This window comes from Macrosteles quadrilineatus, unplaced genomic scaffold (genome assembly GCF_028750875.1).
Source record: "Macrosteles quadrilineatus isolate MER2022 unplaced genomic scaffold, UCM_ALF_1.0 Scaffold_5__1_contigs__length_97177068, whole genome shotgun sequence".
Taxonomy (NCBI): domain Eukaryota; kingdom Metazoa; phylum Arthropoda; class Insecta; order Hemiptera; family Cicadellidae; genus Macrosteles; species Macrosteles quadrilineatus.
In genome coordinates this window covers 42,329,169-42,345,761 of record NW_026542598.1, presented here as the reverse complement: position 1 = coordinate 42,345,761, position 16,593 = coordinate 42,329,169, and the positions used below count along the sequence as shown (strand labels likewise).

The 16,593-nt window shown below is 39.1% G+C and overlaps 1 protein-coding gene across 1 annotated transcript in view; it reads left to right on the top strand.

Annotated features, from left to right (window-relative positions):
• The window catches only part of LOC128995556 (dynein beta chain, ciliary), a 138,747-nt gene that overhangs the window by 105,410 nt on the left and 16,744 nt on the right, over positions 1-16,593 (top strand). Inside the window, exons 61-66 of the mRNA XM_054420574.1 lie at positions 378-516; positions 9,256-9,420; positions 10,102-10,295; positions 11,296-11,500; positions 11,821-11,908; positions 12,915-13,132. Coding sequence (XP_054276549.1) covers positions 378-516; positions 9,256-9,420; positions 10,102-10,295; positions 11,296-11,500; positions 11,821-11,908; positions 12,915-13,132 — 1,009 coding nt within the window. The remainder of the gene's footprint in view (positions 1-377; positions 517-9,255; positions 9,421-10,101; positions 10,296-11,295; positions 11,501-11,820; positions 11,909-12,914; positions 13,133-16,593) is intronic.

Genomic DNA, 16,593 nt, shown 5'->3' with positions numbered 1-16,593 from the left:
TTAACCTCCTCCTGATTTTAATATTTCTTCTTTAAACTCAAGAAATTGTCTGTTCTTCCAACTAAACTGATGAACTGTTTGGATTGGTCTATAACCACCTGAATATTACAAACATTAATATATACTCCCAAGAAGCTAATGAGTTTCTTTTTAAATACTGTACAGTTGTTTTTTTTCGTTTTTAAATTTGTTCAATGTAATTCTTATGGTGAAACCCCGACCTTTGAAAGGGTCTCATACCCTTAAGGGAAGGAACTTTAACATTCTAAAACCTTACATAATGTACATAATGTATCATTAAGGCAATAAAGCTTTAGAGTAAATCAACTCTTACTATTAGCATAGTCATTTTGAAAAAACTGTAAATTTCTTTACAGTTTCATGCAGCAAGGAACTACACTCCCTGGAGATGTTCTTCTCATCACAGCCTTCATCTCTTATGTTGGCTGCTTCACTAAACAGTTCCGACTTGATCTGCTCAACAAACTGTGGCTGCCTTTCTTACGAACTCTAGAGGTAAGTTAAGCTAGATAGCCGAGCGGTTGAAGTGTTTTTTGTAATGCAAAGGTTCTGTGGGGAATTTATGTTAATTAGAAAGCAATGTGGACTGTATTATAGTAATTTTGAATTGGATACACTAACCTTTTGTTATTAAACTGATGCGTAGACTGGGGGCCCCCTTTGATGAATCCTGAAATGCTATAATGTTGATAAGTTCACTTTTTCACACTATATGATGTTAAAAAACACTTCAATTGTCTTTATAATAAGTTATAAGCCAGCGGTAAATATTTATGTTGGTAAAGAGGTTTATGGTATTTGAAAATGTAGGAGAAAAGGCATGTTAAGTCCTCATAGCAACAGGACTTGCCCAAGAGTGTGCCACTACTCTACTGAAGGAAGGAGTTGGTCATGTGATACATATCAGTGACCAATCAGAGAGCTAGTCTTGAAACCATTGGGGTTTGAAGATACTGATGCACTCTATGAGGAAAACATTTAACTATTTGAAATGGTATTTAAATGGAGATTGTGGTGAAATCAGTTACATATTATTAGAGTGCATTAAAATTAAAAATTAATATAAGAATACTTAGAACAAAACAGTATATATATTTGACATACCGGCCCCCTTGAACCGATCCGGTTCAACAGAAAAACAAGAAACATGCATGATTGAAATATGAGGAATAAAAATAAGGAAGGGGGTTGGTAGCCAGAGTTATGTTAGATTAGTTTATAGGAAGGCGGGAAACCTTAACTACAGGTCGTGTTAAGGTTTTTGTAGATGTCTTGATTTGAACGACTCTTACAGTGCCATCTTGACCAGGAGAGGCTGAGATGATTCGACCAAGCATCCAAGCAAGAGGTGGAGTATTGTCTTCATGAATGATTACTAAGTCTCCGATCTTGAGGTTTTCTTCTGGAGTAGTCCACTTAGATCGTTCTTGGAGGGTCTGCAGATACTCTCTATGCCATCTGTTCCATATGTGTTGAGCAAATGCGTGCACAAGTTTCCACCGTTTCAGGCGATTTACAGAGATATCCGTGAGATGAGGTTCTATTAGAGACGTCAGAGGTCCTCCTGTCAGGAAGTGTCCTGGAGTTAATGCTTCAAGGTCAGATGGGTCTGCAGAGAGTGGTGTAATAGGCCTTGAATTTAACATTGACTCAACACGAGCAATCAGTGTTAGAAACTCTTCATAGGTAAGGATTTGTGTACCTATGATTCCCTTCAAGTGGTATTTGGCACTTTTTATTGCCCGCTCCCACAAGCCTCCTTGGTGTGGAGCTCGAGGTGGTATGAAATGGAAAGTTATTTTGTTGTTCTGGGCAAACCGTTGTGTTTCAGGTTTTATCATTAGGTCTTGGAAGCATTTTTTAAGCGTTGAGGCTGTTCCAATGAAATTGGTGGCACAATCTGAATATAAATCTGATATAGTGCCTCGTCTGGCAGTAAACCTAGTTAAGGAAGCAATGAATGCATCTGCTGAAAGATCTGTGACCATCTCCAAATGTACAGCCTTTGTGGCAAAGCATATAAATAAACAGAGATAGACTTTAATTGGCTGCAGTCGACGTAAGATGTGAACCTTTACTGTAAAAGGTCCAGCATAATCCATAGCGGAAACATTGAAACAACGAGTAGCCGTAACACGTCCAGCAGGTAAGTCGCCCATTAAAGGTGCTGTCATTTTAGGCTTAGCTTTGAAACATCGAATACATTTAAATATTCTGGAGCGTATAACACTTCTCTGAGACAATATCCAGTAGTTTTGCATTAACATTGCTTGAAGGAGTATGTAGATATATTTTATGAAAGAAATCAATCAGCAGGTGGACTACAAAATGGTTCTTGGGAAGCAAAATGGGATGTTTTGCACTGTACTTAAGTGGTGAATTTTTCAGTCTTCCACCAACTCGTATGATTCCTTCTTCATCTAAGAAAGGTGCAAGCCGTTGTATTTGGGTAGAACATGTTTTCTTAGCTTGAAGCGATTTGATCTCATTTGCAAAGCATTCCTTTTGCACACACCAACATATGCGATTTGTTGCACTTTCAAATTCCTGTTTGGTTAAATGAGTGGTTATTTTTGCCTTTAGCTTTAGACATTTAATAAAACGAAGAACATAAGCCATAACGTTTACAAGTTTAGACCATGAGGAATATTTACTTAAAAAATGTAGTTTAGAGTCATCGGTTGATGTTATGAGGTTGAATGTCTCTGATTTCAGTTCATTAAGAGATTCTTCAGGATCTGGGGAAAGTTTAGTTTGTGGCCATGTAATTGAGTCCCATTTAAGCCACTTAGGTCCTGACCACCAGAGCTCATGATTCATTAAAGCGGATGGTGTTAGGCCACGAGAGGCGCAATCAGCAGGGTTCTCTGCTGAGGAAACGTGTCTCCATATGCATGAAGGAGTAAGCTCTTGTATCTGAGCTACTCTATTTGCTACAAATAGTTTTAGCTTGTAAGATGGGGTGTGGATCCATGACAGAGCAATCATAGAATCTGACCACGCATTGATAGCTGTAATATGGTACTGTTTATCAAACTTATTGATGCAATAGTGAAGCAACTTGGCAAGTAAATGAGCGCCGCATAGTTCAAGCCTAGGTATTGTAGTGCGTTTAAGCGGAGCTACCTTTGATTTTGCAATCAACAAATGAGTTGAAACATTGTGATCAGAATCTTCTAGCCTTAAAAAGACACATGAAGCATAGCCTGATTCACTAGCGTCTGAAAAGCCGTGTAATTGTATGTTACTGGCGTTTACCATGGGAAGGTAGCGAGGTATTTTTAGATTGTCAATTTCTGAGAGCTCACTGATAAATTGAGACCATTTCTCAGAAAGTGTCTCAGGAAGCTGAGTATCCCATTCTAACCCTAAACACCAAATGTGCTGCATTAATGCCTTTGCCCAAAAAACCAGCGGACAAATTAGCCCCATGGGGTCATAAATCTGAGCAATAAAAGAAAGAAGTGCTCTCTTTGTATGTACTCCTAAGGGTTTGGGTATAGCATAAGAAAATTTGTCTGTTTGTGGTATCCATTTTAAGCCAAGGACACTGTGACAAGGTTGATCAGTGCTTCGAAGCATGAGGGGAGTTTCACGATGATCCAGCGGAACATTTTCAAGAAGTTTTTCATTATTAGAAGACCATTTTCGTAGCTGAAATCCTCCTTTGAGTAGTAAATCGATAACATCTTGCTGTAAGTCAAGGGCTTCATTTAAAGTGTCACAACCTAACAAAGCGTCATCAACATAGATTTGATCTTGCAGAGCTTTGGCTGCCAGCGGATGGTTATCACCTTCATCGGCCATTAGCTGTTGGATAACACGATTGGCTAAGTATGGACTTGAACTCATGCCGTATGTAACCGTGGTTAACTGATACACTTTGATCGGATGAGAGGGCTCTTTTCTCCAGTAAATCAATTGAAATTTTCTATCATCTTCATGAATTAATATCTGCCTAAACATTTGTTTTATGTCACATGTGAAGACATATTTATGTTGTCGAAAGCGAAAAATTATATCAGTGGGATCGTTATGCAGTTTTGGGCCTTGGTGTTGTAAGCTGTTAAGCGAGATTCCAGTAGAAGTTGGGACCGAACTGTTAAAAACCACTCTTAGCTTGTCTCCTTTAAAAACACCATGATGAGGTAGGAAGAAGTGAGGTTCGTCTGAGGGCGGAATTGATTCACAAATTTCCATATGACCAGAAGTCTCATAATCTTGCATGAATTCAACATATTTCATCTTGAAGTCTGGTTGAGCAGCAAATTTATTTTCAAGTGAGTTAAACATACGTTTAGCTACAGGTGCTGAAAGACCCAATTTCTGAGGGGATTCCTTAAACGGTAAACGACAGATATATCTACCGGTATTGTCACGTGAGTGTGAGTTTAGGAAATGTTTTTCACACTCTGCATCAGTTGGCGAAATTTTCAAAGTTTGAGGCGGTTCTTCAATTGACCAGAATCGTTGAAGAGTAGCATGAAGATCTAAGTCGTTAGTTGAGAGAAGAGTGGATATTCCACTAAATTGAAGCGGTTGATTGGAGGGAGCAATAGGTGCGGCACCAAGCACAACAAAGCCAAAAATTGTTCTCATAATGAAGGGTAAATTTTCTCCCATACTTACAGGCGGCTCAAGTAAAGTTTGAGGGAATAGATCCGCTCCTATCAATAAATCAATGGGACCTGGCAAGTCAAAGGTTGGATCGGCTAGCATGTATTTTTTCAGCTGAGCTTTGATGAAGGGTGAGAGCTGAACTCGAGGCAGGTTACTTGTAATCTGATCAAGAATAAGAACAGGATGAGAAGAGGCCAAATTTGACCCACTGAGGGAAGAGATATTCAGATGTGTGAAACCTTTAGGCTTTATGTTAGCCACAGAAATTCCTTTGATATCAGGGACACCAACAGCAGAGCGTTTTACATTTAATATATTTGCACAACTTTCTGAAATAAGTGTGGTTTGTGAGGCGCTATCCAAAACAGCACGCAAAACGAGACCGTTTCCTTTGTGAGTAGAAACTTTCACTAAAGCGGTTGCAAGCAATACAGTATTATTCTGAGTACGAGCCAAACCCATAAGAGTATTCGATTGATTGACATGATCAGGGGACTTAACATTACTTGTACAGGGATCAGTGTTTGCTTCATTCAATCTTGTTTGAGCCTGGTCAAAATGCAGGAGAGTATGATGTCGTTTTGAGCAAGTAAGACAAGTCTGTTTAGATTTACACATTTTAGGTTTGTGCATACCAAAACAGTTTACACATAAGTCTTTACTCTTAATGAAGTCAAACCTGTCTTTAGTATTAATGCCCCCAAATTTAGGACATTTGAATACTATGTGAGTAGTAGCGGAGCAATAAATACATTTAAGCATTCGATCTTTGTCGTTAGACGACAACAATATAACATTAGCCCTATTAGTTTTAGCCTTATTCGCAAAATTAGATTTGATTGGGTGGTTGCTCTTATTTTCATTTGGTGAAAATGTTTTGTTCGAAACAGAAGCTAACTCCGCAGCCTCCTCTTGTGTACATTTATTTTCCAAGAAAAGAATTAATTCATTGATAGTAGGGACCTTTTTTGAGTCATTACGTGAGTGTTCAAACTTAGTGCGGAGAGCAGAATCAAATTTACGCAAAATATGCGTTGTCAAAAGCAAACTTTCATTAGCAATATCATGACCAAGAGTTTTTAAGGCCTGGTAGTTTTCATTGTAAACTGAGAGAAATTTCCGCAATTGTTTGACAGTAGGCCTAGTAAGTTGAGGCAAATCTAAGATATTGTTAGTATGAAGAGTGATTAGCAACCTTGTATTGTGGTATCTATCTATCAGAGATTGCCATGCTATAGCATAGTTCGCAGCGTTAAGAGGCAAAGATTTCACCAAACTCAATGGCTCATCTGAGAGACAGGATAGCAAATATGTAAATTTTTCTATGTTACTGAGTGACTCATTAGTATGAACTGCATTTTCAAATATGCTATGAAACGACATCCACTGGTCTGGTTGACCAGAGAATTTACCTAAATCCAATGAAGGCAATTTTATTGTCGGAGGTACAGCCACAGCTTGTGCTGTTGAACTAGCGGTGGACTGATTCAATTGCTCAGATACTGCAGGTGTAGGTATCAATGTGCTACATAAGCTACTAATATTTATGTACAGGTCAGATATTTTATCTTGAAGTTCGGTTACCTTTTCATCTACGATGTCTTCAGGTAGGGGAGTTGTAGAGAACAACTTATTAACAATTTTTTCAAATTCTGCATGTTTTTGAGAAGCTGCAGTTGAAAGTAACTTTATTCTATTTATTTGTTGATCATTTAAAGATTCAAGGGCTTGAACAGTACTTAATGTTGTAACTTGCTTGTCAATACTACTAAGTCTTTGTTCAATAAGTTGACTTTGCTTGACAAAAGATAAAAATCTCATTTTGGAATAGAATAGTCAAACACACAATAAAACTCAAAAGGTCTGTATAAACTCCACCTTGGAATTTATAAATTAAAGTTATTTCTTCACTAGAAATTTCAATAACTTATTTTGCAAAGTATTTGCAATATAAAATCACACTAAATTATTTACATTTTAATTTTCTTTCCAGAAGTTCCAGAAGTATCATTTAATACAATAATGATCAATCGACAATATTACTGTACAAAGCAATCAGCTGTTTTCGTGATAGATGAGAATCAATAACATTTGTAGATAATCAGAACAAGGAAAGGAAGGATATTTATTTCTGGCTACACAATGAATATCCTGGAATGCAAACAGAATGCTGAGAGGGGAAGGGGGGTATGTCTGCTAGAGATAAGGCCCATATGAAATGGCTGATATATAATCATGAATATTTAAATTGGACATGAAACTAGACTTTCACTTTTGTGCATGTTTGGAAATGAAATATGAAAAATCATCAAACTTAAATATGTTTGATTTTGAAAATATATAGTACAATGTCCTATGATTTAAAAAAATCAACAAAACAACACTGGCTTATTTAATAAATGTTCACAAATTATAAAAATGTGTTTGTGATAAAATAAAAAATGTATTTCACAATGAAATTAAATCTTAACAATTCTTTAAATATTTCCAACGCACTGAGTTTATCCGTCCGGCTCGAAGTACCAAAAATGTGGGGAATTTATGTTAATTAGAAAGCAATGTGGACTGTATTATAGTAATTTTGAATTGGATACACTAACCTTTTGTTATTAAACTGATGCGTAGACTGGGGGCCCCCTTTGATGAATCCTGAAATGCTATAATGTTGATAAGTTCACTTTTTCACACTATATGATGTTAAAAAACACTTCAATTGTCTTTATAATAAGTTATAAGCCAGCGGTAAATATTTATGTTGGTAAAGAGGTTTATGGTATTTGAAAATGTAGGAGAAAAGGCATGTTAAGTCCTCATAGCAACAGGACTTGCCCAAGAGTGTGCCACTACTCTACTGAAGGAAGGAGTTGGTCATGTGATACATATCAGTGACCAATCAGAGAGCTAGTCTTGAAACCATTGGGGTTTGAAGATACTGATGCACTCTATGAGGAAAACATTTAACTATTTGAAATGGTATTTAAATGGAGATTGTGGTGAAATCAGTTACATATTATTAGAGTGCATTAAAATTAAAAATTAATATAAGAATACTTAGAACAAAACAGTATATATATTTGACAGGTTCCTCAATTTAGATTCTGAGAAAAGTTTGAAGAGCTTTTTAACGGTTTGAAACTGGACCCTGTTGTCATTGAGCTTTTAGTAAATTATTTTCAGAAAAGGATCAACTTACCTGAATCAGTAACAAGATGGTTGTCTAACCATTCGATCAACACTCATATTTCACTCAACTTCCCCACCTTACTGTATTACAGTATTGTATGAAATATCCTTGGGGAGCGAGCTGGTGTAGTGGTTAGAGCGCAGGACTTCAGTCCCTTAGGTCCCGGATTCAAATCCCGCTAAGTCACCAATGGATTTTATCTAAGTGATAATTAGGGATGGTCAAGTCTCGAAATTTCGGGAAATTTTCTGGAAATTTTCAATCTCGTTACACGAGACGAGATTACTTTTTGGCCGAGATTTGTATCGAGACGAGAATAAAAAAAAAAAAAAAAAAATTAAAAACGCCTGCAGAAAGTCAATGCAATACAGGAGCGTGTTGTAGTTGCGTTTCCTTTTCGAAGGCGTTCTTATTTAATTAATTCTTTTAATGTAAATATTACTTTAATTCTTTTAATGTAAATATTACTTTCATTATTTTAATAATATTACTTTAATAACATTTGAGAAGTTTTGTTAAGTGTAAGCAGTGTGAGGAATGTTTTATTACCATAAAAAAAGTCAAAACAAGTAACTATTTTATAAAAATTAATATTGCTTTTATTTTATGATTTATTTTATTTTAGGATAAGTTGAACTCTATCCTAACTGATATCACCATGTTTCCTAATCGTAGGCATTTTTAATAAGTTAGGCGTGATTAATAAAAAAATGTTATGCTGATGTTATTTAATGAAAGATTGTAAATATTCTTGCCTATTATCATTATTTTAGTATTTAAACAGTCATCTAACAATGTTACAAAATCAGGTAAAAATTTCGAACGTGCATTTCCCGTTGTGTATGAGAAGAGAAATCTCGTCTCGAAATTTTATGAGAAATAAAAAATCTCGTCTCGTCTCGTCTCGAACTAAAAATCCAATCTCGTCCATCCCTAGTGATAATGCTTCAACCCTTAGGTCTAGCCTGAAGTAATGTGAAAAACAATCCCAGGCTCGTGCCTAGCGTCCTAGGACAACAAAAATTTATGAAATATCCAGTGTGTGACTTTCCATCTATTGTGTGTGGTATTCCATATTATGACCTTTATACCTGTAAAATCTGTGTTTTTTTTTTTTTGTAAGGTGTAGTGAAGTGTACTAACCGCAATAATTCATGGTATATTTCTCTCTTCTTAATTCTTCCTGGCTACTTGTATTTGATGTGGTAGCTCAATGTAATGTTAGATAATACGTTGTGACCGGGGACATCATATAGTCTCCTCACCAAATAAACTGATCACTTTAGTTGTTTTATCACACCACCTTCCATTCCCACTGCTACCATGATCACCCGACACACCTTCATTGTCCTACCTCACACACACTGTCACTTTAACCTATTTCTACAGTTCTATCTGTTTATATTTACACAAAAGTTATCGTTGTACAGCCTCCAGTTCCTATCACTGAGGGCCTAGATCCGTTGACTTTACTGACAGACGACGCTCAGATTGCTATCTGGAACAACGAGGGACTGCCTTCTGATCGGATGTCTACAGAAAACGCTACAATCCTCTCCAACTCTGATCGGTGGCCTCTCATGATAGATCCTCAGGTAATGTTCAATTAAAAGACACCTTTTCATCGAACACTTGTCCCCATTCAAAATATTTGAACCATCTAAGTTAATACAAAAACGAATGAATACAGTACATTTTGAAAACATACAAATTATCCGCAAAATATTAAATAACATCTTAGCATTTTGAGTTTACGCTACAATACAAACATAATAGATCGTAAATTAAACGTTTTCTAACTTAACGATATACACTCCCGACACTTCTCTTCAATTGGATATTATCTGACGGTGACTGGTGTCGCTCGAAATCAATCCCCATTGGAATTTCAATGACTGTAGCTCACAGATACATTGTACACTGTTACTGTAACACAATTCTAAGTAGTGCCTCTTCGTAATAACTACTAGGGAAACTTGAGAAGATTCTAAAGCTGACAGGAATTATTACACTGGAGATGTATGTGACTTTCTCATTGGTCAGTGTACTATAAGAAAATTTATAACTTTGCAAATATTTCAAATTCCACCCATGAAATAATCTGCCCCTTGGTGAAGCCACCTGGGGAAATATGAAATGTAAATCCATCTGGTATATGGTTGAAATACATCCGTATGGGGTATTGGGATATTTAAACGGTTTTTAGTATTTAATCAAGGAAATCTTAAGTTCTTGATGTTTTCAAAAGTAAATACACTGTCTTTTTCAACTATCAGTTGCAAGGAGTAAAATGGATCAAGCAGAAGTACGGGGAGGGTCTCGTAGTGATCCGGCTGGGTCAGAGGGGAGCAATGGAGACGTTGGAGAGTAGCTTGACCCAGGGGAAGACAGTTCTGTTGGAGAATATCGGAGAGAACTTGGACCCAGTGCTGGACCCGCTGCTAGGCCGCAACCTCATCAAGAAGGGCCGGTACGTGGTTAACTATGTATTTTAACAGCTGTAGATGTATGTTTTTTTTTTTATTAGATCTTAGAAATTTTATACAAGTCTTACCAGATTTTTGTGAGGTTAGGAGGCTTACTTGAGAATTGGGGCAACGGAGGATGATGCGAAAGACCGGTTAACTTGGCGAAGATTTGTTGGTGCGGCCAAATATCACCTCTGATATAAATGGCCCTGGGAGTAAGAGTAAGAGTAAGTAGGAGGCTTACTTAAATGTGAATGAATTTGTTCAAAGGAATAGAGTTCAAATAAATCACCTGAGAAAATTGGAGTCCAGGGGCTAATACATACACTATAAACAAACACAGAACATAACACTGATATTTAGTCCTGATGTATGACTTCTTCAAAGAGTAGATTGAAGATAAATGTCAGTTACAGTTCTAAACTGGAGTGATTTTCAGAGTTGCCAACTGTCACCACAATAAAAGACTACACTAGGATACTATACTATAAAAAAAAAACATTAAATATTTCTGTATTTAGTGTATTTACACATAACCTTTTAAAAAACTACTTAAAAGCTAGCTGAGAGGAAAAGTAGCGTTTATATCTTAATTGAGGTTAGGAGGATTTATGGAGTCTGAATAGATAGGTAGGGATATATTGGGGAGATATAGGGGTCTCAAAAGTAGGGAACTGGTGCATTGGTTTTTTGGTATGGACTCTATTGCGTCTACATCGGGAGGCTACCCGATCAAAAACAATGTGGATATGGATACTTACTTAATATCAAAATGTGGCAGCTTCCTGGTGGTGTAGCAAGAATCAAAAGCTAAGTAATGTTTTTAGCATGAGTAGGTATAAGTTTATCTTTGTCAGGTTTGACATCTAGCCTGTGTCCTTCATCCTCTTTCTGAGGGCCTCTCTATGATGATTTCCTATATAACATCATTCAACATTGGAACAATGATATTCAAATATACATTCGAGAATTCTCACTCATGTAGTTTTCTCATTTCCTCAGGGCCATCAAGATGGGCGACAAGGAAGTGGAATACAACCCCAACTTCCGTCTGATCCTGCACACCAAACTGGCCAACCCACATTACAAACCGGAGATGCAGGCGCAGACGACGCTCATCAACTTCACTGTCACACGAGATGGACTGGAGGATCAGCTGTTGGCTGAAGTCGTCAAGGCAGAACGACCTGATCTTGAGGAGCTCAAGGTATATAGTTGTGAAAATGTACAGGGTTGTCTCTTGTGTTTTGCTTGTCTTCATTGAGAAAATGGTCAAAGGAATGGCGTATTTGACATAAATCAGTAACTTAAATCAGAACACTCCATCAACAGCTCAATTCAACTAACTTTGGATTCAAAGACCGACAAAAAGAAGTTTAGCATGGATGGATGTAATTATTTGTGAAAAACGTCACCGCAAACATATACAATTTTATTTGTTCTCTCATGCTACATTTGTGACCTATTAATTGATATTTAGCCTGTAATATTTACATTAAGGTTGTAATTTGTATTTTTACGGTTTAGGCAGAGCTTACAAAACAACAAAACGATTTCAAGATCGCTCTGAAAACACTTGAGGACGATTTGCTTTCTAGACTTTCATCAGCTGGTGGTAAGTAGTTTATGTTACAGTTACAACAGGTACGATAATAGGCATAATACCTACTTAATTACTTACTTACTGCCAAGCTGGTACTTGGCCTCGCCAACACGTTGTCGCCAGTTCTCTCAGTCTGTATCTTCCTGTATTTGTCTCATTTTTTCCATATCTTTGCAGACTTGATCCCATCAGCTGGCCTTTGACATTCCTACCGGTCTCCTTCCCCTCGGATATCCCCTTAGTACCTTCTTCAACAAGCTCTCCTCATTTCTCCTCAAGATATGGCCAACTCACCTTAGCCTTCTGCTTTTACCTCTCCTACAACATCGGGTTCTCGGAATGATTCTTTAAACTCTTGGTTGTGATGTATTCTCCATACTCCATCTTCACACACTGGACCATGTATAGTTCTTAGAACTTTATTCTCAAAGGTTAAAATCCTTTTTTTTCATGTTTTTGCTCAGGATCAAATTTTTCCCTCCATATAGGTATAATAGACTATCTAATTAGGTAGTACTTTTATAGTAGTATAGTAGGTTGTTCTGTATGCCTATGCTATGTTACATTCTTTTGACCTACCTTCACATCTTAGGAGTAGGCTCTAGCCTGCAATTTCTAATGACACCTTTACATTTTTATAGTAAACACAATATAATTTACTTGAATTTGACAATTAGTTTCAGGTGTATGCTTGTACACCTTACCTTATGCTTGCCTTACAATACAATGTTAAGATTCCCTGCAATTTTGTAAAAACACAAGATGAGCTACCATAGGATCCCAAGGACAATGGCTTTCCATTTCTTATTGCTCTCATCAACTCATTATTAGTTGGTTGTATTAATTGATAATTATTCATGTTTCATTTGCAAGTGTAAAATTATTATTGCCATTAGCAAATGTTCTGCTGATAATTTTGGCAGTGCAAATTATAACCCCGCTGTTGATTTAGTCAACTAAGCAAAACTAATCATTAATTCTAAATATTAGTTGACTCACAGAAATTGTCTTCTTCTAGGCAACATCCTCGGTGACACTGCGCTAGTAGAGAACCTAGAGACGACTAAACGTACTGCAGCGGAGATCGAGCAGAAAGTCGCAGAGGCAAAAATCACCTCAGCGAAGATTGACGAGGCTCGAGAACATTACAGACCTGCGGCAGCGAGAGCTTCCCTGTTGTACTTCATACTCAACGACCTCAACACTATCAACCCGATCTACCAGTTCTCTCTAAAGGTGATGATAATGTGACAAATGTTGTCGTTGTGATGAATAATGGCCGTTGACTCCAATCTTCCACTGTTTACATTGAAATGGAGACGTCATTGTTGCCAGTCCCATGTGTAGGCTACTTTAAGGATGTATGAAAAAGATATTGTGAAGAACTATATTTACCCACTATGGATCTATTATAAATATTTCTTTGCTATTTTCTTGTTTTCAACAGAAACCAGCAGGGTACACCTCAGTCTAGAAAATACTTTGGATCCACTTGAGTTTCTAAGTTGAAAATTTAAACTCATCACATAGATTCGACATGTGTTAAGTACAACACCAAACTAAATGATTGAGGAATGGGTATTTAAGCATTCTGCTGTGTATTTCAAAAAGCCATTTATGTTTCAGGCATTACTTACTGCCATGGCCACTTGTACCCAAGCTGGTACTTGGCCTCGCCAGTTCTCTTGGTCCTCAGAATCTTCCTTTTCTAGTCTAATTTTTAGCATATCTTTCCATTCCATTTTTTTTATGGAGTTCCAAAAAGCTGTCGCTGTTTCAGGCATTCTGTGTGGTATTTCAAAAAGCTATTAATGTTTCAGGCATTATGTGTGGTGTTTCAAAAAGCTATTGATGTTTCAGGCATTCTGTGTGGTGTTCCAAAAAGCTGTTGCTGTTTCAGGCATTCTGTGTAAAATTTCAAAAAGCTATTTATGTTTCAGGCATTCTGTGTGGTGTTTCAAAAAGCTATTGATGTTTAAGGCATTCTGTGTGGTGTTTCAAAAAGCTATTGATTTTTCAAGCATTCTGTATGGTGTTTCAAAAAGCTATCGCTGTTTTAGGCATTCTGTGTGGTGTTTCAAAAAGCTGTTGCTGTTTCAGGCATTCTGTGTAAAATTTCAAAAAGCTATTTATGTTTCAGGCATTCTGTGTGGTGTTTCAAAAAGCTATTGATGTTTAAGGCATTCTGTGTGGTGTTTCAAAAAGCTATTGATTTTTCAAGCATTCTGTATGGTGTTTCAAAAAGCTATCGCTGTTTTAGGCATTCTGTGTGGTGTTTCAAAAAGCTATTGATGTTTCAGGCACTCCGTGTGGTGTTTCAAAAAGCTATTGATGTTTCAGGCATTCTGTGTGGTATTTTAAAAAGCTACTGCTGTTTTAGGCACTCCGTGTGGGGTTTCAAAAAGCTATTGATGTTTCAGGCATTGATTGATTGATTGATTCTGTAGGGGCGGACCTTGTCCTGTTGCACGTCAGCCACTGATGGGCTTTTTGCGCTCCCCACATGGTACTTCAGAGTCCGTCAAACCTGAGTTGCTTAATGAACTCCAGCATCCTGTCAATGAGCTCCTCCTGAGGAAGGTGTCTGCCCCTTGTCATTGCACCAAGAGTACTGTCCCTTACCTCATTCAGAGCTGTGCAGTCGTAGAGTAGGTTATCAGCAGTCTCCTCTGATTGCCCACATTTCCTACACGCAGTGTCACCATTGTGGATCCTCAAGCGATGCAGGTGTAATTTCAGAAAGCCATGTCCAGTGACCATTCCTGTGATCTGTCTGAGTCGCCTCCTGTCCAAGCGTAGGGCATTGGAGGCGACCCTCTGGGAAGGGGAGAAGAGGGTGAGCTTACTTACCCTATGGTGCTGAAGCCTAACCCATCTTTTCCTGTGTTCCTCCTGAGCCCATGCCATGACTGAGTGACATGCATGCCCACGAGAGATTCCACAGAAAGGCTGTGGTCCCACAAAGTCTGAGGCTGACGCGACATTTGCTAGCCTGTCAGCCACCTCATTCCCTTCTATCCCTGAGTGCCCAGGAACCCAACAGAGCGTTACCTTGTTGCGCCTGCCCAGGTCACATACCGCAGAAAGGCAGTCCCAGACCACCTTAGAATTGAATTCATAGGAGTCAAGCGCTTTGAGCGCAGCCTGGCTGTCTGTAAAAATGGAAATGTTGATGTCCCTGAAGCCTAGCCTCAGGTTTTCCCTGGCACATACCATAATCACAGTCATTTCGGCCTGGAACACAGTTGGGTGAGTGCCCATAGGAAGACAAATGTCCACCCTGTTCTGCACTCCATGAATTCCAGCCCCAGTCCCACTTCTTACCTTAGAACCATCAGTATACCATTCAAGGTCGCATTGTGGAAGAGGATTCCCACCGGACATCCACTCATCCCTGGACGGAAGGAGGACAGTGAATGGTCTGGCGAAGAAGAATCGAGTCGGCATGTGATCCGAGGGCATGTCCATTACCTCCCCTCTTACCTGCTGAGTGATCCGAGAGTGACCTCGGGATCCTCCAACATCCAACCAAAGGTTTTCACACTGGAGTCTGTAGGCAGTCCTCCTCGCAGTGACCTTGACATACAGGTCAATCGGAGTGAGGTTGAGAAGGCAGTCCAGTGAGGCTCCCGGACAGCTGCTCATTGCGCCCGTGATGATGAGACAGGCAAGTCTTTGGACGGCAGCCAGATCTCTCACCGCCGACACTGAGTCCATCTTGGGCCACCACACGAGTGAGCCGTATGTCATGGCGGGCCTTACCACGGAGACAAATAGCCAGTGCATGAGCACCGGCTTGAGCCCCCAGGTTCCTCCCACCATCCGTCTGCAGGCCATGAGTAACCACTTACCTCGATCAATGACCTTTTGGAGTTGTGGCCCCCATTGCAGCTTTCGGTCCAATACCACCCCCAGGTACTTTACCTGATTCTGCATTTCAAGCACTGTGTCTTGTAGTCTCAGAGGTCCTATGCCATTTAGATCGCGCCTCCTCGTGAAGGGGATAACCGCCACTTTGGAGGGGTTGATAGAAAGGCCTACCTCTGTGCACCATTGTCCAACTGACCTCAAGGCTGTGTTCATGAGGTCGGAGACCGTGTTATTGAATTTACCCATAACTAGTATCACAATGTCGTCCGCGTATCCTTGAATGAATACACCACTATCACTGAGAGATCTAATTAAGTCGTCCACAACAAGGTTCCAGAGAAGAGGAGAGAGTACACCCCCCTGTGGACACCCTCGTGTGGTCCTGGCCTCCAGAACCTCATTATGAAGAGAGAGTCTTACCTTCCTCCTCTTAAGTAGAGACTCTACCCACCTGCACACCACCTCATGGAATCCACGAGCTCTGGCAGCATTGATAACAGCCTGGGTTTCAGTGTTGTCAAAGGCGCCCTGGATGTCAAGGAACGCCCCAAGGGCAATCTCCTTGAACTCAAACGCCTTGTCGATTCTGCTTACCAGGTGATGTAGGGCAGAGTCACAGGATCTTCCTGGGGTATAGGCGGTTTCTATGTAGGGGATTGACTCTGAGGACTGTGTCCCCCACATACCTCAGCACCAGTTTCTCTAGGGTCTTCAACAGGAATGAGGACAGAGAGATGGGACGGAAGGACTTGGGATCCGTGTAACTTGCCTTGCCAGGTTTTGGGATGAAAACCACCCTTGAGATGCTCCAGGCCGGGGGAATGTGT